Source organism: Mixophyes fleayi, chromosome 1 (genome assembly GCF_038048845.1).
Source record: "Mixophyes fleayi isolate aMixFle1 chromosome 1, aMixFle1.hap1, whole genome shotgun sequence".
NCBI lineage: Eukaryota > Metazoa > Chordata > Amphibia > Anura > Limnodynastidae > Mixophyes > Mixophyes fleayi.
The window spans coordinates 213,705,662-213,732,546 of NC_134402.1; the positions used below are offsets into that span (position 1 = coordinate 213,705,662).

The following is a 26,885-nucleotide window of genomic DNA, read 5'->3' on the forward strand; positions in this document are numbered from 1 at the left end:
TCTGGTAGAGATAAAAAAAAAAGAAAAAAAAAAGGCAGACACAGTCTCATCATTGGGGCTAAGACATATTTTATACATAAGACAAATTCAGGGATACACACACTAGATTAACATGAGTTACAGACACGGCCAGGGGTTTTGTTTTCATGTGTATAGAAGCTGCTGATTTTAAGCAGAAAGGTTTAGATTGCATATCTGTTTTGTTTTTTTTGTTTTTTTTTTGTTTTTGTGCCTCCTGTACATAAATGTGCCTTTATATGTATGCACAAAGGGTGGGGACAGGAGATTGCTGGAGGTTAGGCATACAGATATGCATCTCTGTGTAGAACATTGGAGTAGGATTTGTGCCACAAGATATGACATAATGTGAAACCCTAGAAAATGTAGAATTTTCGAGTTTTCTATTTTTTCACTGTTAGACAGACATGTACTGGGTAGTGTTATATTTGAAGAAAGTGTTATAGAAATAGACCCCTTTGTCTTTCTCACTTAGTCAAGTAGCTGAATGTGAGGTACTGAGAATGGCATGTGAGTTGGCAGAGAAAAAAATCGATTGATATACATTGGTCTTCAGCATTTTTTCTAGTCTAGGGGGCGATGTTGAGTTGAGTGAAAAATCTTTTTATAGCAATACCAGCACATGATTAGGACACTACATAGAGGACTTTATACAGTGACAGTTACCAACTGAAGTAGCTGCTAGTAAAGTCCACACTTACACACATGACCATACATGGCTGTCACACCAGGGCGAACATAGCTGTCAAATAGACAGCAGGGTTTAATGTGACAGCTAACAAATCTATGTTTAGTTTTGTTTTTCGCTGTATTGTTTTAGTTTTAAAACACACACACACACACACACACACACATTCACGCATACACATATTGGTTAATATATGAAGATTTGTGTTACCTGAAGAATTAACTGTCTGGAAGGTGAAGAGATGTGGTGAGGAGTCTGGTGGACTCTGGAGAGATGGACAAGGTAGACCAGTAGCTCCCAGAGTGTATCTTCCAGACCCAGCGGAGGCAGCACATGGTCTGGCTCAGCTGGGTACAGAAGGTATGTGCAAGCTGGTAAGAGTATATTGGGGTGCACCAGACATTTCTTCTCAAGCTAGTAGGACGGCAACGTCCTGTCTTGATTAAGAGAATGTCAGGAAAATGATACCAATAGAGCCACCCCATATCCCTCCTGCAGATGGGGTTTTCTCCAGGTAAAACAAATCCACGTCATCCAATTACCACCATGCAGGATTCTTAAGTATACACTGGTGTACCAATGAAATATGTCTGGGTAAAGGTGTATTGAAATGTGTCTAATGTATTACTGTGTCATACTCAAAGCTTTTGTTATTCAATGTGATAGCCCTAGAGTTATAATAGGTGATAGGGGTATTCATGTTATTGATAATAGATGTATAATGTATGAGTAGTGGTAACAAATCACATACTTTCGATTAGCCACAAACCAGTGTGAACATAAAGTAACGGTACTCGGTAGAATGAATTGAATAGAATAAGAGTTGGAACTTGATTGAAGTGACTGATAGCTTCGGCCACTAGTCCTTCCCCGCTATCAAGAGATCACTCCTGGGCAGCCTCTTAACTTGTCGATTTTTGAGATGTTCTTGACCCCTCTTGAGATGAGATTGTAACTGAGAGACTAGCTTAGACCTTGAGAGAAGGTAAATAGTGAGACAGCAACCGAGAATGTTCAAAACACTGTTTCCTGAAAAGTCACACTAACTGTCAGGATGTTGGATCGGGAGAGTAAGTTGTGGAACAGTAATTTCTTAGGCTCAGGTTATTTGACAGACAGGTACCAGGTGTAGGCTACCAGCATCACGTCTTCAAGGGTAGCAGAGACACATTGGTGCCCATTCCACCCACTGCAGAGGAGCCAACACTCAGAGAAGGGTCCAAGGGCACTCATGAATCTGTTCTTAAAGGCCTTGAATGCAGTTAATAGCACCTGAGCCAAAGGCTAAGACAGTTGTCCATCATGAAGCTGTAGTTTTCCTGTTCTGTGTTTCTTTCATTTCATTCTCTTCTCAGGACGGTCAATTCTTTTATTTATTGGCAGGTGACAGAGACTGGTTCAGGTAATAATAGTGAGGTATTGGGGATGAAGGAGAAGTTAGTAGCATAATCGGTCCAGCCAATTACTGTATTCAATTCAGGGATAAAGGAAAATTTGGAAACCTTGGAGATTGGGGAAAGTGCGAGGGGCTATTGTCTGAGTAGCATTACGTCCGTAAGTACGTTGACTCCATAGTTAAAAAAGAGGTACATCCAGCGATGCCAGTCCAGTAATATTCGGACTTGAGCAGGCATCCTTGAGAATGATTATCATTCTTGGGAGAGTAAGGTTTTAGACCAAACAAAGTGCAGGGTGTGCCCTCACGTGCCTCAGTGATTATATCAAGTAGGACTAGTTCTCTTTCCACTAAATATTCTTGGGGTAATTATGGGTGAGAGGTCACTAGGGGAAAAGTACAACACCTAGGTCCCTTAGTCTGGAGTCTCCCAATAGTTTACAAGCTGATCACTGTTAAAATCTGAGTATTGGGAGACTGGGAAGGACGAATAGACAATAGCCCGCCCACAAGTGTTGATGAAAAGAACTGATGACATTATTAGAAGTGTGTATATTAACGCAAGCTGAAGGAGGTTGTATATGACATTATTGATAGACATAGGATGATGCTATTGATGAACATGAAGTGTTTAAATGTATTCTGAGCTTAAAGACATGCGTTGGACAGATGAACCTGTTAAACTTGAAGAACTGTAGTAGAGTATTCTGTATAGCTGATACATGTTCTATTGTACTTTGTACCTTTCCAAATAATGTATTAAGTGTTTTATTGCACCCTTGAAGGGCATACAAAAGGTTATCTCCAAGCTCCAGAGATGTACGGTCTATAGTAAAAGAAGAAATCGTTTTGAGGCTTAAGACTCTCTCTTATAACTTGTTTTCATACACCAAGGTGGACTTGCATTACATAGCAATGAAACGTGGTACTGAGATCCTGCATATAACATCTTTAAGGTGATAGTTTATTATACTTACAAAGGGTGGAACTGTCGAAGTCGTATAATTGGATGAATGAAAGTATATTGGTTGATATTGTTTTATTGGTCGATTGCACTCAGTATGCCACGCTACACGTGGCATATTGCGATCGCACGGTTAAATACGCACGTACACACTCGCATTACAACATTTAGTTATTTATGTAATTCATATTGGTTCCGTTACACAGTCATTTATGAGCAGATAGTATTTAGTTTATTATTAGTTTATATAATATGATTATATGTACACTTCAGTGTTATTTAAGGTTCAGGTTATAAGAAAGGTGTCATGTCTAGTATCATATTAAACCCCTTTTCACCAGCAGCTGTCCGGTGCATTCGGCGAAGAGATCGCACATTGCATACTCTAGTTATTGATGTTAGGGAATAAACCTTTAATATGATACTGACCATAAAATGCTAATAGACTAATTGTAAGTGGAGAGTCAGGTGGAAAGAACAGAGCTCATCCCCTGGAGAGATGACCCCCACCTTTGGATTCCTTAGATTGAACCAGCCTATGACCTGTTTACCCTGGACCCATCTGATGTCTGGACCTATAGAAGCAAGCCACGTCATCTCTATTGTTCACTCTGTAACACTGACTGTATATATATTCATAGCTGCACCCCCACTAGCCTCAGTCTACTCTGAACACAGTATTCAAGGGTGAATTACTGTTCACTGGTGCCCGTGGTTAGTGCAGTGGTATGTATGTATCTTTTGGTATTGGTTGTACTGTACTGTATCTTAATATAATAATGTATTGAATTGTTAACTATTTACATCTGCTAAAATAAATCACTTTGTGCGTTGGAAACACAAAACAATCGCCTATGCAATGCTTATTTGAAAACGATAGAATTACTTTAATATTGGTGATAATGATGAAGAGTCCCAACAAGGACAGTTCACACTGGTTGAAGTTACCAGTGATCAGGTCAGATGGAACAATAAGCCAGTGCTGTTTTATACAGTTTTGGACAAAGTCTCACATGGGGTAAACCTGCCCTGTGTTAGGAACAGCAGGTAACTGCTGTTTTCTTTTTGGCTGCTGCAGTGTTGTTCTCTGCTTGGGTGTGATCACCTGAACTCCTCTCACCTGCAGCTCAATCTGACACCTGCCCTGATTGGCTACTACTAGTTTAAATACCTGTCAGCTTCACTCTGCCTGTGCCGATTATAGCGTTCACAAGCTTGCTACTCTGTGCGCCTGTGAATAGACTGCCAGTTTTCCTGTTTGTAACCCGTTGTGATCGCTGCCTGAATTCTGACCTTGATTGTTTGCTCGTGGCCCTGACCTCTGCCTTTTCGTCAGAGAGATCCCCTCCCAGCTGCAGGATCGTGTTGCCAGCTATCAGCTCCATCAGACTCACCTGTGTCAGCAGTGGTTCTCAGTACAGATTTACTGCTCTATCTTGCTCCGGCATTTTCCCTGACACTGTGCTGCTCTCTAGCTCCATCTCACACAGGCCACAGCTAGTACTACACCAACCTCTACTCCACACTGCCAATCTGTAATACTGGTGGAGGTTGGGATAGCATCCTGTTGCTACTCTGTGTTCCTGCTTAATCTGGTCCAGGAGTATCCTGCACGCTAGTTACCATAGGTAACGGATCTCTGCTCAGCATTCCACTGTCAAGTCCTCTGGGGTGTCTACCTACCGGAGTTGAGTTATCACTACTCGAGAATAAGTCCTGGGGACAACCGAGTACCCGTGAACAAATCTGGTTCTATGGGAAAGGGGGTTGCTATAGATGAAGCTCTCATCAGCAATAGGTTCTGATAACTCAACTTGTAGGGTGATTCGTGACACCCTGAAGTCTGAGTTATTTTTAGTATCAGGATGCAATATGTTTCCTCAAATATGGATTTAAATGCAATTCATACTTAACAAAAATTACACTTATCGGTGATATCCTACATCATGTGCTGTTTACAATGTTAGGTTTCCTGTCTGTCTACGAAGACATGCACAGAGAACAATCCCCTATTGTGTATTCAAGTGTTGGTCACTCACATTGAATAGACTTACTTGGCATTTCCTGCTATGAGCAAAACAGACTCCCTCCCCACAAAAGCCTAATTGGAGATTTCCTTTAGCAAAGTAAAAAAACACAAATGAATCTCTTCCTTGGCTCTGTCTCAGCCATAAGTACATTTCCTATAAAAAACAGTGCATGCAATATAATAAAATAAGTACATTTTTAATACACAGTATCAATAATCAGTACATTTGCAACAAAATAAATTGGCACATTGTGCTATTAATTTAAATATATTATAACAATGTTATTTATAAGTGATCAAGCCACACCACATCAAGCACAAGGTGGCTCAGTGGGCTGGTAGCTTGATCCTCTATCAATGAGGTGCTCAAATTCAGTTAACAAGAGCTACCAACTGTACGTTTTTAGGATTTCTTTAATCATGCACAGGTGAGTTAATCTATTTGGCTGGTCACAACTAAATCCCCTTCACCGTAGGTACCCGGTACCTACACTGCAAGGGAAATAGCACACTCAGTGTGAGCCAGCTAAATCCCCTTCACCAAAGGTAACTTTTGGCCCCCTGCTGGCCAGGTCATGAATGGGAAGGGGATTTAGCCAGCTCACAGTGAAGTGTCTAAATCCCCTTCAGTGTAGGTACCTAGTACATTGACTGTATGGGAAATAGGATTTAGCCAGCTCTTAGCCACACTTGTACTGTCTTATATTACTGAGGTTGTTTTTGGTGATGGTAGTATCAGTACTAAATAACATGAAAATGGATAGTATAATATGTGAATTTTGTCTTGAATTTGTTTCTAGGTCACCTAAAAAAATAATAATATATATTTAGCCATTTTTTTTAAAGATAAAATGTACTTATTAGGACAACCTTTTAAGAGTTAATTTCTCTTGTGGTTACTCATAAATGATCCATATGGATGTGTAGAGATCTAAAAACAAGATAATTTTAGAGTGAGAAATAGAGAAACTAAAGATACAGGGTCATAAATTGGAAGTAACAGCAAGAAATGCAAACTGAAAGGTCAACTCAAAGTAAAGGATAATGTGTAGATATTAGCCCATGAGAAAAGTTATTTGTAATTATTATTTTATGCTAGAACCTTAATGCACATTAGCATACATTAGATATAGATGAAGAGCCCCCTCTCCCTCTCTATTCACAGAACTTGTTTTACCAGCAGACAATTATAGTTGCCAGCTCATTTGTATGGTGTTACTTAGTATTCTCTATGTCTGGTGCATGTAGATTTGCTTACAGATGTTGACTATTATACTTGTATGCTTTGTAGTGGATAATTTAGGTTATGTTTTAATCATACTTGCCCACTCTCTGGGAGACTCCATAATTCTGCATAGATCTCCCGCAATACCTTGTTGGTTTTCCCGCATCCTGCCACTTCCCAGTGAAGTGGTCAGGATGGGGTCCTCCATGACGTGAGTCACAGCAAACAGCGTAATGTAGGCTTTGCCACCTGGATTATATTAACACGGCTGCATAAATGTATCATTAAGGGCGGTACCCAAATGACACGATCCCCTGCCCCCCCTTCAAGATATGTTCAGATTTTAGGGTTAACATTTTAGTTAAAAAAGTACTTGGATTTACCCATGGTGTATATTTTACTCAAGGGGTACTTATGTGGCATTATTAACCACAATGGGTTTGGTGACTCCTCAGTCTTTGGCTCCTGTCTATGTACTAGGATACCTCTTGCCTATCCTAATCCTAATCCTACTGGAACCATACTAAAGAAGGGCACTGGGAGTAGGTATGGCAATTATAACAAGAGCGCAGAATGGTGAACAATGGAAGTAAGGTAGACAAGAGGAGGAATGATTCTGAGGATGCCCATCACAGTAACCTCTTATATATATAAATCATTGGTCTGCTTGTCTGTCCAGTTATGCATTCAGACACCCCTGCACCAATTGTGATGAAACCAATGCAAGATGGTCCAGTTGGATTCTGGCCAGGTTTTATGGAGGTTAGGGTCCCAGTAGAACCTCCCGTTGGTGTACGCTGGGCAAAACTTTGACCAGGGGAGCCTGTCCTGGTCCTTCTACTAGATGGATTTCAATGACATTTAATATAAAAACAAAAATGACACTGGACAGCCACCTAATGGGTGTGTTGGAAGACCTGCTAAGCTTCTAATTATTTTGAAAAGGTTGACAGTTACATCCAACTCATTGATAACTTAATAGCTTGAAGATTTAAACCCAGGCAACAGCTGGTACTTCAGCTAGTAATTAATAAAACAGGATCTTTATTCTTAAGATTATTTGCATAATTGTCTTTCTTTCAATGCCACAGCTTTTGTCTCTCAGCACTTACTGTGGAGGGCACAGCGTGCAATGAAAATTAGAATGCACCACATTTGTTCCCGGCAAATTTAGAATCAGACACACACCTAACTTAAAATTACCTGGACTGAATAAAGATGTAGTTAGTGGCATACTGTACAATTAAACACCTGTGGGATTACGATGGATCAGTGGCAAATTGTATTACAAGTTACTTCTTGCTGATATAGGTGGAAAATTAAGTTTATTATGTGGGGACCCTTCTTATAATCAGATGTGGTGTAATAGACTTCGTGCTAGATGCATTTTTTTCCAAAATTTGGACATATTTTAATCATAACAAGTGTGAATATGTAATAATTGTCAGGCTAAAAGTAATGTAGGCATTCAATAAAAAAATCCTAATATGTGGCAGATGGTTCTCATAATATATAGGTAAAATATGTCATTACTTTTTTTTCCAAAAGATAATTAAGAGAATAGATAGTATATTATTTGTTTTACAATCCTTGGTTCAGCAGGTATACTTTATGCATTTATCTAATATTTTGACATGCTTGTAGGACACAATAGGAAAGCGTGAAGGTCTCTTCCACACGGGTCACATATAGACATGTAACAAATATCTAACATACAGGGGGAGGGGTGGTTGGATCAAAACTTATCTTCCAGGTCTGGTGGCTTGTAAACAAAAGAAAATGTGCGACATAAAAAGCAGTGTGTATGTCCAAGTTGTGGGAAGTGGTCCTACGTGTGTAACTTACTGTACATTGTGAATTATTGTGCATCATTTTCACAGAGAGTCTTATGGCATGGTATCAGCACTAAATAGGTTATTGAAATAATTAGATCACACACAGTGCAAGACAATGGGGTATATTTACTAAACTGCAGGTTTGAAAAAGTGGAGATGTTGCCTATAGCAACCAATCATTTTATAGCTGTCATTTTGTAGAATGCACTAAATAAATGATAACTAGAATCTGATTGGTTGCTATAGACAACATATCCACTCTGACAAAGCCGCAGTTTAATAAATATACCCCCATGAGTATGCTGGTCCGGCCAGCTGCCTGGATCAGTCACCCCCTCCTCGGTCCTCCATTGCTGGGGGAGAACCTTTGTCGGCATAGCAATTACAGGTAAAGTACAGACTTGATATACTAAACATTGAGATGTTTTTGAGAAAGTTTAGCAAGCAAAGCAACAATAAAGATGTAGTAATTTTAATGGTGAAATAAATAACTAGTTTATTACAACCTTACCTCTCAAATATACAAAAAAAGCTGCTTTCAGTAGGTTTTGTTTACATCACATTATGTATTTTTTACGAAGTATTCAAATATACAGTATATTACAACGTTCAGCTGTCTGTAATATGTAACAGCACACACAAATGTCTGATAACGTCCATTTACAATATCAGGTAATATATTCCACTTGCTGGTCCTCATCATAACAAGCTACAACATAACTATCACTCTTCGCGGTAATTTCATCAGGCATTGTCAGGTGGATAATAACATGAAGTTCGAGAGTAGAAATAAAATAATAAACTGTCTCTATTAGGTTTCTTGCTTTCTCCTTCGTTAATATCGCTTGATGAACGGACAATTTAAAAAACAAAACCCATAACAGTCCGCTCCAGAACGTGTCCTTTTCCCCTCTGGTGCGCAGGTCTGGGAGAAGTTATTCACAAGCACTATTTGAACTGTTCGTTAAACCGGTGAGTTTTCAGCAGGGTACTGCAGTTAGAGACAATATTTGACAGACAGAGATTCTGTTGAAGATTTCCAGGGGCAGCATTCAAGAAGGGTTGTAGTCCTGAGAGCGGAGGTAACCTGGAAGAAGCAAATCAAAAAAGCGTCAGCGTGACCAGAGGGTTGGTATGTACAGAGACTGTGATAATAGATATAACAAGTGGAAATGGATATGACGGCACTAAATACTTTTGTAGTGAAAATATAACTAAAATGGAAGACAGGGTGATTTCAGTAGGACAACAGTAATTAATGATGGAGAGTAGAGGTTATTCCTGCAGCAACTATTTGAATGGATTGTAGGGGATCAAGATATCATTACAGCAAGATGGAGGTTGCAGCAGTCTGGGGAGAATGTAACAAAAATTGCTTTGTAGTACCAGGAAAAATGTTTTATTTCTGCAATAGTAATCAGGAAAATAAAACATAGAAGAAATAATAGGATTTTTATACATAGTCCACTGGGAAACATTGGGATATAGTGTAGGGACCAGGCATACGGACACTATTTAAGCACCTCCCTCCAGAAATGCATTGGCAGCTGTTTAAAAGGACGCACCCTCCAGTGTGTCCAGTGCCTAGTGGGGGCTTACATATACCCAGTATCGCCCACCTGACCCAGGCCCCTTAAGGAAACATGAAGCCTGCCCCAACTAAGAGGTATCCATTCCTGTGTTCCACATCATCTTGCTAAACCTATCTTCCAGCACTGTGGTGGGAAAGGTTAACACTCACAGTCTTGCCGTCCTACAGAGCACTGTGAAGCAGTGACTGCCATTCCTGCAATCACTGCCTGGGAACCCCTGTAGCGATTATGGCCAGGTCCTGCAGAGGAATCCATCACTATGAGTGGGGGCATTAGCGTAAACACCACATCGTTACCTCCGTTCATCCGCTCAGAGCATTAAACAATCATCCGCGCTGTGACACTGAAGTCGCTGACTTTGGAGACCACCCCAATAATAAAGAAATAAACTGTGGGCCTAACAGGAGAGGAGTGTAGAGCAGGAGCAGTGTCAGTGAACTTCCAGAATGTCTTATATTGCCCTTTCGCCTGGTCCCTACACTATTCTCCAATGGTTCCTGGTGTCCCACAATGAATGCCTGAAAAATAGCAAAATTTAAAAGTTAGGGATAAGTGACAAGGCAGAAGTATGACACCTAAAAAGTGCTTAGAAAACTGGATGTATTGTTATTTTTGTGAGATAATTGATAAGTCTTTTATGTACGGTGTTAAAATCAATTATACTCATGGCCTGTAATAAAAATATCATCTGAGCAAAATGTGACTAAATACAGTATTTTTAAAAAACAAAACCACTACATCTATGGCAATAAGGGTCTCTGTATTATCATCTCACTTGCTGGTAAGCCTCTACTCCTCTTTCAAATAAAAGGTGCCTCTTCTCATTTTGAAGAGAAGTGTCAGGATTGAGGCAGCGGGGCCTGTGAGGGAAAAGCTTGTGGGCGACAGTGAGACACGATTGTGGGCACGGGGCCTGTGAGGGAAAAGATAATGAGCACCATAGGGAATATCAGAGAAAAGATGGTGAGTGTTGTCAGGGTATTGTTGGTTGAGCAGGGCCATGTGGGGAAAAGGCTTCTCCCTCACATGCCCCCTCTGCCCACATGCTTACTCACACGCCCCCCCCCCTCTGCCCATATGCTTTACTCACACATGCCCACCTCTCTGCCCAGCAGCGTCACACATGCCCCCTCTCTGCCCTGCAGCTTCACACATGCCCCCTCTCTGCCCTGCAGCATCACACATGCCCCCCTCTCTGCCCTGCAGCGTCACACATGCCCCCCTCTCTGCCCTGCAGTGTCACACATGCCCCCCTCTCTGCCCTGCAGCTTTACACATGTACCCATCTCCGCCCTGCAGCATCACACATGCCACCCTCTCTGTCCTGCAGCTTCACACATGTACCCATCTCTGCCCTGCAGCCTCACACATGCCTCCCTCTCTGCCATGTGTGAGGGTATAAAATAATTGATAGTTATTAAGATGTACAAATATATGTGTGAAATGCCTTAAAAAAAAAAAAGTATACTACAGATGCAAGACAACGCCTTGAAAAAAAACAAGTGTTTCCTATGGAACAGACAATAGCAGGATGCCAGACTGAAGGAAACGGCCGGCAGGAAAAGCACGTAATGCTGAACAGAGGATGTTGCCTTATATGTATTATTGTTACAAAGAAATATTTGCTGAGCTAAAGAGATTTCCTTATATGTCCTTGTCGTTAACCAGTTAATGCTGGACCTTAGGTATAAATAAAGGGTCAGCTTGCATAGACCCTCAGAGCTGATTTTGAAACTGCACACATGTACCCATCTCTGCCCTGCAGCGTCACACATGCCCCCCTCTCTGCCCTGCATCCATACAGTTCTATCAGCCCGGCGCCCGCCTTCACTGTGTACCATGTGACCGTTGTGGTCATATGACCCTGTGACGTGGGAAGGTACCTAAGCTGAAGGGGATTTAGCCGCTACCCTATTTTTGGCTGGGTCAGTAATTATCCCATCTGTTTCTACAGACAGAAATCCTGAAAACATGACCTCTTATGGAAAACCTGGTTCAAATCAATTGGTTAATAACTGATGAAGATGATAATGAATTGGTTGGGTTCTTGTAAGTTGTTGTAGTATTCCTCCTATCTGGATTTGCATACATTAAAAGGGGCAAAGTTTACATGAAAGTGGGTGGAGATACACCCAAAAGTGGGTATATTGGGAGACAACAGCCCCCTCCCCCCCCCCCCCCCTAAGTCTAAATGCTGGTAGGTATGGTGTCCATGGAAATTATTTTTAAAATATTGGCAAATATGGCACCTAACACTAAAACATTATCGTTTGAAGTAATTTTCTGCAACAGGTTACATAGAGAGGCAAGGCTGTTTCTTTTATTGCTATTGGAACTTGAGAATTGCACTGGACTATTCTTTTTGTGCCTTGTGTATTTATTGTGGGAATTCACTATCCCACGTCTAGCTGCAGTCTTATTTTTCATATATTCTCTTTTGCGCCAGATATAATACTTATTGTATTGGTTGTACAAAATGAATTAGGAAAAAGAAAAGACAAATTACACATTGTGCATATTTTTTTAGTTTTTGTTTTGTTTCTGTCTTACTACCTGTGAGTGAGAGATAGAGAATGGAATGTCTTCCCCTTCATATTCTGTGTAAAAGACTTCAGTGTGTTGAGAAAGGGAGGGGGAATATGAGCAGAGGGGGAATGAAGTTGCAGATTCTCTCCCCAGTTTGTTCAGTGTTCAGTGTGAAAGAGAAGGATTTATTTGACAATATATGTGGTTGATAGAAAAGAGGTTTTCACGTGTGCTTCAGTAATTTAAGAGTAATTGAAATATCTCTGCAGTGGTAACAATCGAATTGAAGCAGAATCTAATTGAATGCTGGGACTTGTAGTTCCACAACTGTATGCTGTAACATATCAGTTATATTTATATTTTTCTTCCTATTTTAGCAAGAAATAGTGTTTTGTGGATTACTGAAAGAATAATATTTTCTGCTTTTCCATTTTTAAACTTGTATTAGTATAATTTTACCACATTTCTGGATATTGATTTGAAGGGATTTTTGTTAGTAATTTGACTTGTGGTACTATGTTAGGATTCCAGCTAGGTCGTTTAGGTCTATTGTAGGTGCAAATGATTTATTTTTTTGGTGTTGCCTCTATGGATAAATGTATGCCTGCTGAAACGATATTCAGCTGAGAGAATGTTAGGAGAACATTTGTGTGTGATTTAATGTCAGACTACTAGACCAGGTGAATTGAAACCAAAAGAACCTCCTGCCACACCCGCATACAATGATATGTCGGATGCAGCAGCAGGAGATTCAGTGACACAGGCTATTTCACAGAGTCAAATAAATGAAGCAACTGGTACTGCTGGAGAAGGAAAAAACAAAACAAAACAAAAAAACAAAAAAAAACCTGTAGGTTCTGGGGACTTGTGGTTATAGAGGTGTTTAATACATTGTACACAATTACTAGAACAGGCTCCAGCAGCTGTTGAATAAAAACAAGACACTCTTCTAATATGTAGATAACTTATTACCATGTTGCCAAATGAATGAGGGGTGTCAGGAAGAGACTACATCATTAATTAACCTTTTAGAGCAGCAATATTTCAAGGTATCACCCACAAAATACAAGCAGCACAGAGTAAGATAATATTTTTAGGACATTGAATCTCCCAAGGTACCAGACACCTCACACAGGACAGGATAACTGCAATCCAGTAGGTAAAGCCACCACAAAATACCAAGGAATTAAGGGCATTGGCAGCTGCAGCCTTGCTAAAAGATAAAGGGGCAGACATAGTACTAGACCATCCATTAACCATACAGGCCCCACATGCAGTTACAGAAATACTAAACCAAGCAAAAACAAAGCCTCTGTCCACAGCAAGGCTCACTAAATATGAGGTGTCATTATTAAGTCCCACACATGTAACAATTAAAAAGTGCACAGTTTTGAATTCTGCTACATTGTTCCCAGTTAAAGCAGATTCAACAGAGGGGAAAGAGGTCGGTGGGGACCTACCCACCCTTGATGAATCAGAAAGGGAGGAATGTATCAGTACCAGACAAAATACACACAAAATTTTTCCCTTTTCTGAGTCACATGACTGTGCTGAACTAATAAAGCTAGAAATGAAGGGATTAGAAAATGTGACAGATGTCCCTATACCTAATGCAGATTGGAAATGATTTGTTGACTGTTCCAGGTATTATTATGAAGGGTCACCACACACAGGGTATGCTGTGACCACCCTGGAAGAGACTTTGATACAACAGCCACTCCCACCTTTCTGCTCAGCGCAGGAGGCGGAGTTGCATGCACTCACTGAGGCACGTATAATGGCAGAAAACCAAACAGCTAACATATACACAGACTCCAGGTGCGCATATGGCGTGGCCCATGACTTTGGGCCAATATGGAAGAGCAGGGATTTTGTGGGGTTAGCAAGAAAACCTATTAAGCATGTAGAACAGATAAGGGCTCTGTTTAGAGCTCTGCAGCTACCCAGGAAGGTAGCTATATTGAAAATCCAGGCACACACTAAAGAAAAGGCTAGGGAGGCTATGGGAAATGCCAAGGCAGATGCTGCTGCTAAACAGGCAGCCCTTATGCCCAGGGTGCAGGTCTGTCATGTGACGCAGGGTAAAAACGCTGTAGAGCCTGTAACCCTTGACATACTGCAAAAGTTCCAGGAACAAGTCTCCTCAATAGACAAAAAAGCCTGGGAAAAGGAAGGTGCTACATGTCAGGGAGGGCTCTGGAGAACAGATAATATGTATTGTCTGCCCAGAAGCCTATACCCTATGATGACTCAATTGGCACATGGGCTGGTCCACAATTCTAAAGAAGCTATGACCAATATTGTCTTAGGATATTGGAGAGCACCAGGATTCAATGCAGCTGCTACGGCATATGTAGCAGCCTGTGTGATATGCAGAGAATACAATCCAGGTCAGGTAGTGAAAACACCACAGAAGAACACACCAAAGCCATTGTACCCATTTCAGAGATTGCAGATTGACTATATACAGCTACCTAGGGTAGGAACATAGAAGTTATGTCTTTGTGTGTACAGATCTATTCTCAAATTGGCCAGAGATCTGGGCAGCGGCTAAGGCAACAGCTAAAAACACTGCCAAGAAACTGATAAGTGAAGTAATGCAAAATATAATGAAGGATATGGGGATACAGCAAGCCTTTCATACCCCCCTTTAGGCCTCAGGCAAGTGGAAAAGTGTAAAGATTGAATGGCACATTAAAGTTAAGAAATGATTGCAGAAACAGGAAAAACCTGGGTAGATTGTCTACCTTTAGCTCTATATTCAGTTAGAATAACACCAGGAAAGAAGCATAAGTTGTTCCCTTATGAAATATTGTTTGGGGGGGCCCCCAAGACAGGGTGTTATTTTCCTCAGCAATTGCAACATAATTATGCAGATCTAACTGATTATTTAATACAGCTTACAAAGATAATGACTAATGTGCACTCTCAAGTTTTCTCCTCCATTCCAGATCCAAATAACGATACAGGAACCCATGCCTTGCAACCAGCAGATTGGTTCTACCTAAAAAGGCACATGAGGAAAAACTTTGGAACCCAGATTTCATGGTCCATATTCCATTTCTGTTAAGTTAGGAGGAAGAGACAGCTGGGTCCAAGCGTCTCACTGGAAAAAACTGACTGTGAAAATTGAAGCACCATGAATCCTCTTCTTGTGATAATGTGCATAGCACTAGTAACAGTAAATGACTAACAATGAACTGGTATATAGAAATATGTTCAATGTAATTACGCAGCTATGGATTCAAACCGATGGAATGGGTGTGAAGTGTACAGAAAACTGGTGCATAGGAAGTGTTCAGACATACAGTATACTGAGGAACGAGATAATGTGTAAATTCCTCATATTGCCTATCCCACTCTATGCCCAGGTCGGTGGAACACAATTATGGACCCCTCAGATAAAAGGGGAGTATATAGATGATAAAAACAACACACATAACTTAGGATTGTGTTGAAATACAGACAATGGAATAGTGTGCTCTCAAAACACTCAAGTTTATGAACCTTGTAAGCTAGAACATCCAACTAGTGTCTGTAATTGGGAGCTCCATGACAGGAGAAATGATATGTTTATAGAAGTAGCACCACAAATAGTGTGCTTAGTAACCCATGATAAACAAACTATAGAAATGTATAACTTGACTACTCCATTTTCAGGATGTATCCAAAATGTTACTCATCTAATTTGGAGAAATGAGACTTATATATTCTATAAGGATAGGAAAGACAATATATATCAGCAATTTATCCCAATTAAACTACCGTCCTATAACTTGACTATTAATCTTCAGGGGATAATCAATGCTATAAACAACACCCAGCGCCTGGCAGAACATTTGGCACAGGTAAACTATTCAGCTAATCATGCAGACAATAATAGAAGCACAGGAATTAAAATATGTAGCTCATCAATTAAAAGATAATCTGCAACACCATTGGTGGGATGTGTTCACAGGTAATTCCCCCACTGCAACAGGTATTTTTAAGGTAATGCTCCATCCAATACTGGTAATAATAGTGGTTTTGATCCTGTTGATTTTATGGAATTGTTATTTGTCCTGTAAGTTTAGGAAAATGGTTAATCAGGCCATGACTCCGGTACCAACATATTTTAATCAAACTCAAAAAGTATGTACCTCATGTAAACGGAATAACCCCTATCAAGCAAAACTGACATGTGTATACTGCAGTGAAATACTGCTAGGGAAAGAATAAATGATGCGAGGATACTTTCTCTTGTGAATGATTAATTCTCTATCCACATGGAGACTTTAGGTCAAAATCTGGATAAATGTAGCTTGAGAATCAGGTAGCCCTGTATCATGACATAATAGGAAGGGTCAGGAAACACATGTATATTTGTTTAATGTAACAAAAAGAGGGGATTGTGAGGGTATAAAATAATTGATAGTTATTAAGATGTACAAATATGTGTGAAATGCCTTAAAAAAAAAAGTATACTACAGATGCAAGACAACGCCTTGAAAAAAAACAAGTGTTTCCTATGGAACAGACAATAGCAGGATGCCAGACTGAAGGAAACGGCCGGCAGGAAAAGCACGTAATGCTGAACAGAGGATGTTGCCTTATATGTATTATTGTTACAAAGAAATATTTGCTGAGCTAAAGAGATTTCCTTATATGTCCTTGTCGTTAACCAGTTAATGCTGGACCTTAGGTATAAATAAAGGGTCAGCTTGCATAGACCCTCAGAGCTGATTTTGAAACTGCACACATGTACCCATCTCTGCCCTGCAGCGTCACACATGCCCCCCTCTCTGCCCTGCATCCATACAGTTCTATCAGCCCGGCGCCCGCCTTCACTGTGTACCATGTGACCGTTGTGGTCATATGACCCTGTGACGTGGGAAGGTACCTAAGCTGAAGGGGATTTAGCCGCTACCCTATTTTTGGCTGGGTCAGTAATTATCCCATCTGTTTCTACAGACAGAAATCCTGAAAACATGACCTCTTATGGAAAACCTGGTTCAAATCAATTGGTTAATAACTGATGAAGATGATAATGAATTGGTTGGGTTCTTGTAAGTTGTTGTAGTATTCCTCCTATCTGGATTTGCATACATTAAAAGGGGCAAAGTTTACATGAAAGTGGGTGGAGATACACCCAAAAGTGGGTATATTGGGAGACAACAGCCCCCTCCCCCCCCCCCCCCTAAGTCTAAATGCTGGTAGGTATGGTGTCCATGGAAATTATTTTTAAAATATTGGCAAATATGGCACCTAACACTAAAACATTATCGTTTGAAGTAATTTTCTGCAACAGGTTACATAGAGAGGCAAGGCTGTTTCTTTTATTGAAAAAGCATCTTGATGTTAGTGAACATGAACTGCCCCAATATACCCCATTCGTCTATAAGCAGCATTGTGAAATCTGCATACATGCCAGCAAGCAAATCACGCTTTGCGTAACCTTATCTATCGCGTCTTTTTTTTTTTTGTCTCCTTTGAATTATGGGAATTGTAGTTATTCAGTTCTTCAAATGCTTAGAAAAATATAATCATATTACTACTAAGACCATCATGCTTTGCATTCATTATTTGCATTGGCTAATGAATTCGCCAAATCAGAAAGCTGCTCAACTGACGGATTTCCGCCCAGCCAGGTAGGAGCGAATAATGTGTGTTGAGTAATTCTGTAATCTGTAGTTAGTGACTGTTAACTCCAAACGAGACATCGTTCATGTGTAGGCAACTCGTGACTATGGATCCGTTGTGGAACCAGCCCCAGCATGCTATACAAACCTATTGGTGCCGTAGGGCATGCTGGGATTTGTAGTTAAATAACAGTATCGGAGTCTCCATTGTGCAGTGCATGGTATTGTGGTTAATTATCCCCTATAGCTTTATAAACATCATTGTAATACAGTTAAACACACTGAAAAAAAGATTTACTAGTTAAGGTAGACTCGTTACGTATTTTATTCGATTTTATAAACTGGTTGACTCGATGTACAATTAATGACCGCTAGGTATATGAAACTGCCAGTAAAAAATAACATTTTAATTCAGTTGTATTTATAAAAATAACTGATGTCAGTTTGGGAATCATTTCTTTTCTCATGATAGACTGCACTCTTCCTGATTTCAACACAACACATCACGTTATTAGGAGATGCTCCGCTGCACCACCAATATCACCATTATCAATGTGATTGATGAAAACATGTTTTTTAAGGGACCCTTTAGGTGCACAAGTATGCCTAGCCCACATTTTTAGTCATGAATACCATGAACCCCCCAACTTATCTCAATAGAACTTTGAAAGACTGCACTCCTGCAAACATCATCACTTTGATGTGCAAATTTCATGCATGATGCATAAAATAGGTGCAAATGTTTTTTGAGCTGCAGCAGGCCACTCTTGTAAATGGCCTTTATTGTCTCTGATTGGGGGTTTGCATTTTGTTTTTACATTTTAAAGAGTATTCTATGCTAAAAATGTATTTTAATGAATTTTTCAGACTGCCTACCTTATTTGAACTCATTCTGGTTCATTGCCTATATATACTTCTTTTTCTCTCCAGATACCAGTTGTGGATTCTAAAATCAATTAATCTGAACTGAGATCCATCGTGCTCTCATAAAAGCTACACAGAGAAGCAGATTAATGATGCTATTGAGCACCCACATGTTTATGTGCTGATGGTGCCACTCACATCTTACTATGCTATACTTTCATAACATGTTCTGTCTGTAACTCTGTAACTCTCTCTAAAAAATATTTATGACAAATATTAGAGACCTTCTACTATTCACCTGTGTAAGGAGTTTGCTCCTTACAAAAAACAAACATAAATTGTGAGCTCATTCTCTAATTGTTCCTTGTTTCAGAGGGTCAAATCAAATTCTACGAAAAGTAAGTCCATAGCTTTGTATTCCCATTGTCGTTTCATTTTTAAATTTTTAGTTGTCAACAAATCTCTTTTAACCATAAGCAGTCCTCTCCCCCTCTAGCCTAGGAAGGGTTTTCCAGAGGTCAGCCATATGACAATGGATATTGTTACATACCAGTGGATTGATTTTTCAGACACACACTTGAGATGCTAGATGTACCCTTTTTCTTATGTGTTCATATGCATCACTTGTTGCCTTTTGCAGTTGTGTTTCAATATCTTCATTGGTCACTATATATACTTCTTAGATCTTCTCTATTTGAGCAACAGGATATAGTTGTGAGAATGAAGTGACCCAGCTTCCTTTTTACCATGCTAGAACTCCCGATACCCTAGTACAAGTTAGTTTAATGTTCAAGAACCTATTCTGTTTACCCTACCTTTTACCCATCACTCACACTGATATGGTGTCTTTACCCCATTTAATTAGCACCTGTCTGATAACAAAGGCTAGGTTAGGGGCTGTGACCTGTGTGCATCTTGCAAGGCCACTGGTGGATACAGGTTTTTCTGAGGCAAAACTGTTACTCTGTGCTGAACAGCATGAAGCTCAAAATGCTAGCAGCACAGTAGCCTATGTTCATACAGTTCACACACAGTGGTGGGCAACCAGATACTCTTCAGGGCCGCATGGTGTGGACCTCTAACCTTCAAAAGGGTCACACATTGCCCTTAATCTCAGTAATAAGTTAAAACAATCCACTCAATCAAACAGAGACACTATTGCATCATTTACTTATCAGCAGGCATTTTAAACAAGTGTTAAGCTGGGTACACACTACAGGTTTTTTACCCAATTATTGGCCCAATCACATGATAAACGACTGTTAGGTCCAATATCACATTAGTGTGTACGCTGCCACGATCATGTATTATGGTACCAAAGCACATCGTATCATTTGATTTGATTTTAGAAACTGACTAAAATTCACTTTCAGCAAAGGAACGATTGGCAAATTCTGCAGTCTGTATGCACTCACGTCCAGCAGTGTAGGCAGATCTCCACAGAGTTTACAGAGTCATGATCTTTTCAGCCAATGATTATGACAGATGAGCACAGATCTGAAGGTAAATCGTGTAGGTGTGTATACATGAATCAGTATGCTCATCGGGACTTTCAATCTTTAGTAAAATTGTTACAGATATCTCATAAATATGGATATATTTTATATTTACTAGTTGCATTACAACTGTTCTATCTTACATGGGCTTCTTTGGAATGCAAAACCAGTAAACCAATAAGAATATTATTTTCCTAAGCTAACCTGTTATTTACTTTTCAGCAGATCATCTAATGAATGTTACATAAACCTCTCACATGTCTAGTTCCCCAATTTAACTATGGAATATTCCAGCAGTGAAGAAAATGAGAATGATCAAGAAGACAATACAGTAAAGTCCAAACCAAGCAGACAATGCGGGCACAAGGAAAAATATTCACCAAACAAGTTACTTCAAAAGAAGCTCTCTCAAATAGAAAAACCTGTGAATGAGAATTCAAACATAACAAATAGCTGCAATAAAGATCTGGCAAAGTACACTTGTGAACATTGTGGAAAACGATTTCACAGAAAGCCAAACTACATTGTACATCAAAGAACCCACACTGGTGAACGACCTTATATATGTAGTGAATGTGGAAAATGCTTTACACAAAGCTCTAGTCTTTTTAGGCACCTGAGAGTTCATGCAGAAGTAAAACCCTATACTTGCTCAGAATGTGGAAAAACATTTACACAGAATGCACATCTTATCACACACATGAGGATCCACACAAGTGAAAAGCCCTACCCCTGTACAGAATGTGGAAAGTGTTTTAGCAGTAGTTCAAACCTGGTTAAGCATCAGAAAGTTCATACAGGTGAAAAATCGTGGCACTGCACTGTGTGCTGGAAAAGTTTTTCCTGCAGCACTCAGCTTCGAGCTCATTTCAGAGTACATACAAAGGAGAAGCCATACATGTGCAATATATGTGGAAAAGGTTTTAGCAGCAGTTCAAACTTGGTTACTCATCAAAGGGTTCACACAGGAGAAAGGCCTTATGTGTGCACAGAGTGTAGCAAACGGTTTTCCCAAAGCTCCGCACTTATACAGCATCTTAAAACTCATGCTAAAGAAAGGCCCTGTGTATGCCCTAAGTGTGGCAAATGTTACACAGATGAAGTCAGCCTTGGAAGACACCAGAGAATCCACACAGATGAGAAATTATTTACATGTTCAGAGTGTGGAAAGAGTTTCAGTGGCAACTCAGCGCTGGTTAGACATCAACGTGTTCACTCAGGCGAGAGGCCTTATTCCTGTGACGAATGTGGGAAAACATTTAAACACAAATCAACTGTTGTAAGGCACAGTAAAGTTCACATAGAAGAGAAGTCTTTTGCCTGCACAGACTGCCCAGAAATATTAAATGATGGCTGGAGCCTTTTAATGCACATGAAGACACATAATGAAGAAGAGGTTCAATAACACATTAAACTGGTATATATTCTTTGTGACAATGCATTTTAGTCATTGCTCAACTATGTTAAAATGTCAGGCTACAATGTTATAATTGTTACTGAGTTTATCATACAATATCAAGTATTGTAGTATTATAACTTGCCATACTAGGACAAAAAATACTTAAAACTGCAGTGTCCCAAATTATCTTCTACAGCAAAGGTTTGGGGGTTCTGCTGGGTAAGCTTGTATAAAGTTTATGATAATGCATTAATTGTTGTGAAAGTTCCCAAATACAGTACAGTGTATTTAATCTATTTAATGCTGCTAAGCAGTCAGTGACATATTCATAAGTCCATGCTCCTTGCCAAAAATAAGAAAAGTGTCTACAATTTTGATAATGTGGTTATGGCATTTCAAGTTGGACCTTTTTAACTATGGGCTAATATTGATCCATAGGCTGTATGCTTTGCATCCATGCCATATAATGAAGATTTCAGAAAAGAAATGCAATAGATTGCTAAAACAGAAGAAATCAGCAATTATCTGCTAAAGATTTTAGAGCACATTTAACTAAATGACAAAAAAATTAAAAAATGCCCTAGTTGTATGAAGTTCTGTCCAAATACCTGGAAATGCGTTGATTTTATGTTTCTAACATTTTCAAATTTATCAATTAATTTGTGGTGAATATAACAGAATTATCTCCAAGATAAAAGTAAGAGTTTTGGCCTTCAGTTTAAATAATTAACTTTCTGTTATGAGAAAGCCCTCCAGCTTACTACAGTTCTCCATTAAAGCTTTTGTTTTTGTTACCCCCTGTTTGCTTATTAAAGTATATTTGTTTTAAATAAACATGAATTATGTCCTAAATGTTTTCTTGCTGATTTTTACATTTTTTTTTTAAAAAAAAATTCCGTTAATTGATCTTGTCATCATCACTTCCCATTTCCTGATCAATTGTATGTCAAAAACTATATTATACAAAACATATTTTATTGATTTAATGAATACTAAACTAAAGAAATGTTACAAGAACGGAATGCAAAGCAATCACAAAGCAAAATCACTAATACAACAACTATGCATTCTTTCACTACTTCCCCATTGCCCTGCTATGAAGCTGATGGCTGTGGTAGCTCACTTTTGTCATATATAATTGTATACAACAAATTGTCTGTCTCACCAATTAGGCGGCACCCGGGACGTAGCATCCTTCTTGCTTCTCACTGAATGTCGGGCGTGACGTCATCACGCCCGGCATTCAGTGACAAGCGGTAGGAGAGAGGATGCTGGGTCCCAGGCACTGCCGAATTGGTAAGACAGAAGAAATAGAAGAAAGAAGGTCAAGTATGGTAAGTAAAGAAACGAAGGGGAATGGTGATAGGAAACAGCAACGGAGGGGCAACATAATGAAGGAGGGGGCAGGGTGAGGATGAAGGTGGGGGCAGAGTAAGGATGAAGGTGGGGGCAGAGTGAGGATGAAGGTGGGGGCAGAGTAAGGATGAAGAGGGCAGAGTGAGTGGATGCAGAGGGGACAGAGTGATTGGATGCAGGAGCACAAAGTGTGTGGATGTGAAAGAGGGCACAGAGTGTGGGTGCGAAGGGGGCACAGAGTGTGTGGATGCACTCACATTTAATTATATATATATATATTTCATATTTATAAGGGTTCCATTCCACAGTGATTTATGAGCAGATGGTATTTAGTTTATAGTTATATATATTAAGGTTATATGTACACTTTAGTGATATTTAAGGTTAAGGTTACAGGAAACATGTCATGCTTAGTATCATTTTAGTCCCCTATTCATCCGCAGTTGTCCGGTTCATTCGCCGAAGGGATCGCACATTGCATACTCTAGTTAGCGATGTTAGGGAATACATTTTTAAAATGTTACTGACTGTGAATTGACTAGCTTAAACTGATTTCTGGGCGGGAGAATCATCTGGAATGTTGACCCTCACCCTTGGAGGGGGTTGTTTGAACTAGCCTATGAACTGCATTACACCAGACCCTCCTGAAGCCTGGACGTTTAGAAGCAAGCTACGTCATCTGTATTGTTTTTCTGTAGCACTGAGTGTATATATACAAGCTCCCTGGGACCAGCTAGCCCAGTCATCTCTGACCACAGTCTTCTGGACTGAAGTACTGTTCTAGCTGGATCCAGCAGAGTGTGCAGCGAGCGGAGCGGTATGTATGTTTTTGGTATCGGCTATACTGTATTATAATTATGTATTGAACAGCTAAACATTTGCATCTGCTAAATAAATTGTGCTTTGGAAACACAAGAAATCGCTTAGACAATGCTTATTGGAAAACAGTGTGTGGATGCGAAGGGGCACAGAGTGTGCGGATGCAGGGGGCACAGAGTGTGCGGATGCAGGGGGCACAGAGTGTGCGGATGCAGGGGGCACAGAGTGCGGATGCAGGGGCAGAGAGTGTGGATGCGAAGGAGGGCACAGAGTGTGTGGATGCGAAGGAGGGCACAGAGTGTGTGGATGCGAAGGAGGGCACAGAGTGTGGAGATGAAGGAGGGCACAGTGTGAGTTAGCTGTAAATTATTCTTTGACAAAAATATAATTGAAAAAAATATATAAAAGTATTCTCTTCCGGGGGCGTGGCTTGGTGGCCATACTGCCTAGTCGCAAGTTTAATGAGCTCCTCTCTGAAGGTGGAAAAATCAAACCTTAGTGGAGGTTTTAAGCACCTTAAATATCCTGTGAGCCTGGCTAAATCGGTGGGCGTACTCCCCCTGCCTCCAAGTGTGTTTACGGTGTTCGGGGAGACCGCACAAAGCAACTTCTGGCTTGGGGCCTACTGGGGCGAATTGAAACAACTGCACCTGACATGGGCTGAGTGGGCGCGCTGTGGCCCATCGCAACATCAGACAGGTCACTGGAAGCCAATGGGGATCTCCTCTACACCTAGGACCCCTGGATATTGATGGTGACCAGCTCCATCCCATCGCCCCAGCAAATGTCCATTCACTACAGAGAGGACCGCCAGCTTCCCAGCACTTCCACCAAGCTGCACTTACTTGTCTCCGGGAAAGACCTCATCACACGGCGGGGTAAGCTGTCCACAGGCTGTGCCGCTACTGGTGTGGAAGTTGCTCTGGCCGCGAAACCGGAAGTCACCGGTCCCGCACTTCTGGTCGCGGGTCCCGGGGCCCCCGCTGAAGGTAGAGAGCCTGGCTGTAGTGGGACTTATCAGGGCACTATGCCTATATGTGTGATTGGCGCCTGTTGAGATCCAGTGGTCTGGGAAGCAGTAGGTCTGCCCTTATAAATCACCAATACTCTCTTGAAATCTCCTTGCAGGCAGCTGGCTCCCCTGGTCAGTGTCCATCTATGTGATTTAGTTATCCACTAGGACAGGCTTTACAGTGCTACTGATTCCTACAGCTTTCAAAGTGTGTCTCTGCTGCCACCTTGTGGTGAATCTCATCAGATGCAGGCTCTGCTGTGGTAGATCGTAAATCTCTCTCCCAGTGTACATCAGGCTGACGGATTTAAGAGCACAGAGTGCCTCATCGGGTTATATCTATTGCTGGACACCCTGCACACATTAGGGTGAATTGGCTCATCCAGGTTCCAACCATGTTCCTAAAATTAGTGCATCGCCTTTCCACAAGGGCTATCTATACTGTATTGCGACTTGGCTAAATGGCTGAGTGATCCATCCACTGGGGGGAAGTGACATGTGACAAAGCAGAACACCGGTCTATAATAAACCTAAGCTTAATCTCTGTATTTCCACTCTCCACTTGTTGACCATGGTGCATCCATCTAATGGGCAAAGACAAGAAAAGCCAGTCTAAGCGGAAACCCGGAACATCTGTAGATACTCCTAGATGCCAAGATCTACGGAAATATCTACATCCTACAGGCGCTCCTTCAGAACAAGATAATAGCCCTCAATCTTCGCCCGAAGCATCTAAGGTTGCAGAAATGGCTACCCCAACTGACTCTTCATCTAATGAATGCCCTGTGAGCACCAGTCAGGAGATTGGGGCGATCCTGCAATTAGTCAAATCTCTACCAACAAAGGCTGAGCTTCCCTCTAAGAAAGACTTTGAGTTACTGGAATCCAGTCTTAAAGATACTGTCAAAAAAATGGTTGCCACTCTACAAGCGGAGTTAACTCGCCTCTCATCTAGAATTTCCACATTGGAGGATTTTAAAGATGAATCTATGGCTCGACATGATCTTCTCAGCGACACTGTTGCTCGGCAGGCCGAAGATTTTCTTTTGCTACAAAGTAGAGTGGATGACCTGGATAACAGGGGCCGCAGGAATAACCTGCGTATTCGTGGAATCCCTGAAGCAATACCCACACAAGACCTAATTGCCTTTCTTTCTAAAGTCTTCAATGGGATTCTTGAGCAGGATCTTTCTACAAGTATGCAATTTGATAGGGCTCACAGGGCCCTGAAACCAAGGGGCTCCCCATCTGAACGACCAAGAGACGTGATTTGCCGCCTGCACTATTACGTACAGAAGGAAGCGATTCTCCTAAAATCGAGAAACCTGGATGGCATAGAGTATGATGGAAACAGGCTTCAAATCTTTCAGGATCTCTCCTGGAATACCCTGCAGATGCGTCGTATGATTAAACCTTTAACTGATGCACTACGGGCCAAGAACATTAAATATCGATGGGGATTTCCCTTTAACTTACAAGTGTCCAATAATGGAAAGACCGAGTTTCTGAGATCACCTCAAGATATCAATCCGTTTTGTTCGCAGCTGGGAATACAGGTGATGCCACTGCCGGAATGGCAACAACATTTCGCCCGACTCCAGCCTGCGGGTCCAGATTCCTGGCAAACGGCAGGAAGTTCGGGAAGCTCCAGGAGAAGACGGCGAGATCCCCCAGAGCCTTTGGGCACATAATTTGATGCTTTAGCGGGAGATACCTCTTTCCTGTACTTGATGTGATCAGGGAATCTCTGGGCCAACTAGCCACTCAGTTAACCGGGGCCGGCACTATACTGGTACTCTTAATGTTTCTGGGCTCCACAGCCTTTCTTCAACTTATTTATACTAGGCTCCTTCTGGTAGCTGAGACACTGGAGGAAGGGTCCATCATACCTGTCAAGCTGCCTGACTTTTCTTTTATCTAAGGATATGAGCGGAAACGGCTATCAAAGGATATGTACCCAGCTCTTGACCTGACATCGTGCAAAGAAAAGTGTTTGTTGAAAATATTTGGGCTATTCCTACTGGAGGTACTCTCAACCATAAAACTTG

General features: G+C 40.8%; 1 protein-coding gene and 1 long non-coding RNA gene across 4 annotated transcripts in view; one reads left to right on the top strand and one right to left on the bottom strand.

Moving 5' to 3' along the window:
• Positions 1–8,625: 8,625 nt before the first annotated feature.
• LOC142149706 (uncharacterized) overlaps positions 8,626–26,885 on the bottom strand; it is a 716,201-nt gene continuing 697,941 nt past the window's right edge. The window contains exons 2-3 of the long non-coding RNA XR_012690878.1: positions 10,523–10,660; positions 8,626–9,242 (exon numbers count right to left, since the gene is read on the bottom strand). This is a non-coding gene — a long non-coding RNA (uncharacterized LOC142149706). The remainder of the gene's footprint in view (positions 9,243–10,522; positions 10,661–26,885) is intronic.
• LOC142149591 (uncharacterized) lies at positions 17,853–22,519 on the top strand. Of its 3 annotated transcripts, none has more exons than XM_075204924.1 (2): positions 17,853–17,900; positions 20,477–22,519. In XM_075204924.1, the coding sequence occupies exon 2, from the start codon at positions 20,532–20,534 to the stop codon at positions 21,654–21,656; it is 1,125 nt and encodes a 374-aa protein (XP_075061025.1). In that variant the 5' UTR covers positions 17,853–17,900; positions 20,477–20,531; the 3' UTR covers positions 21,657–22,519. The 3 variants fall into 3 exon arrangements, with proteins under 3 accessions (XP_075061025.1, XP_075061020.1, XP_075061032.1); XM_075204919.1 differs by having other exon boundaries at positions 17,856–17,900; positions 20,474–22,519; XM_075204931.1 differs by having other exon boundaries at positions 17,895–17,915.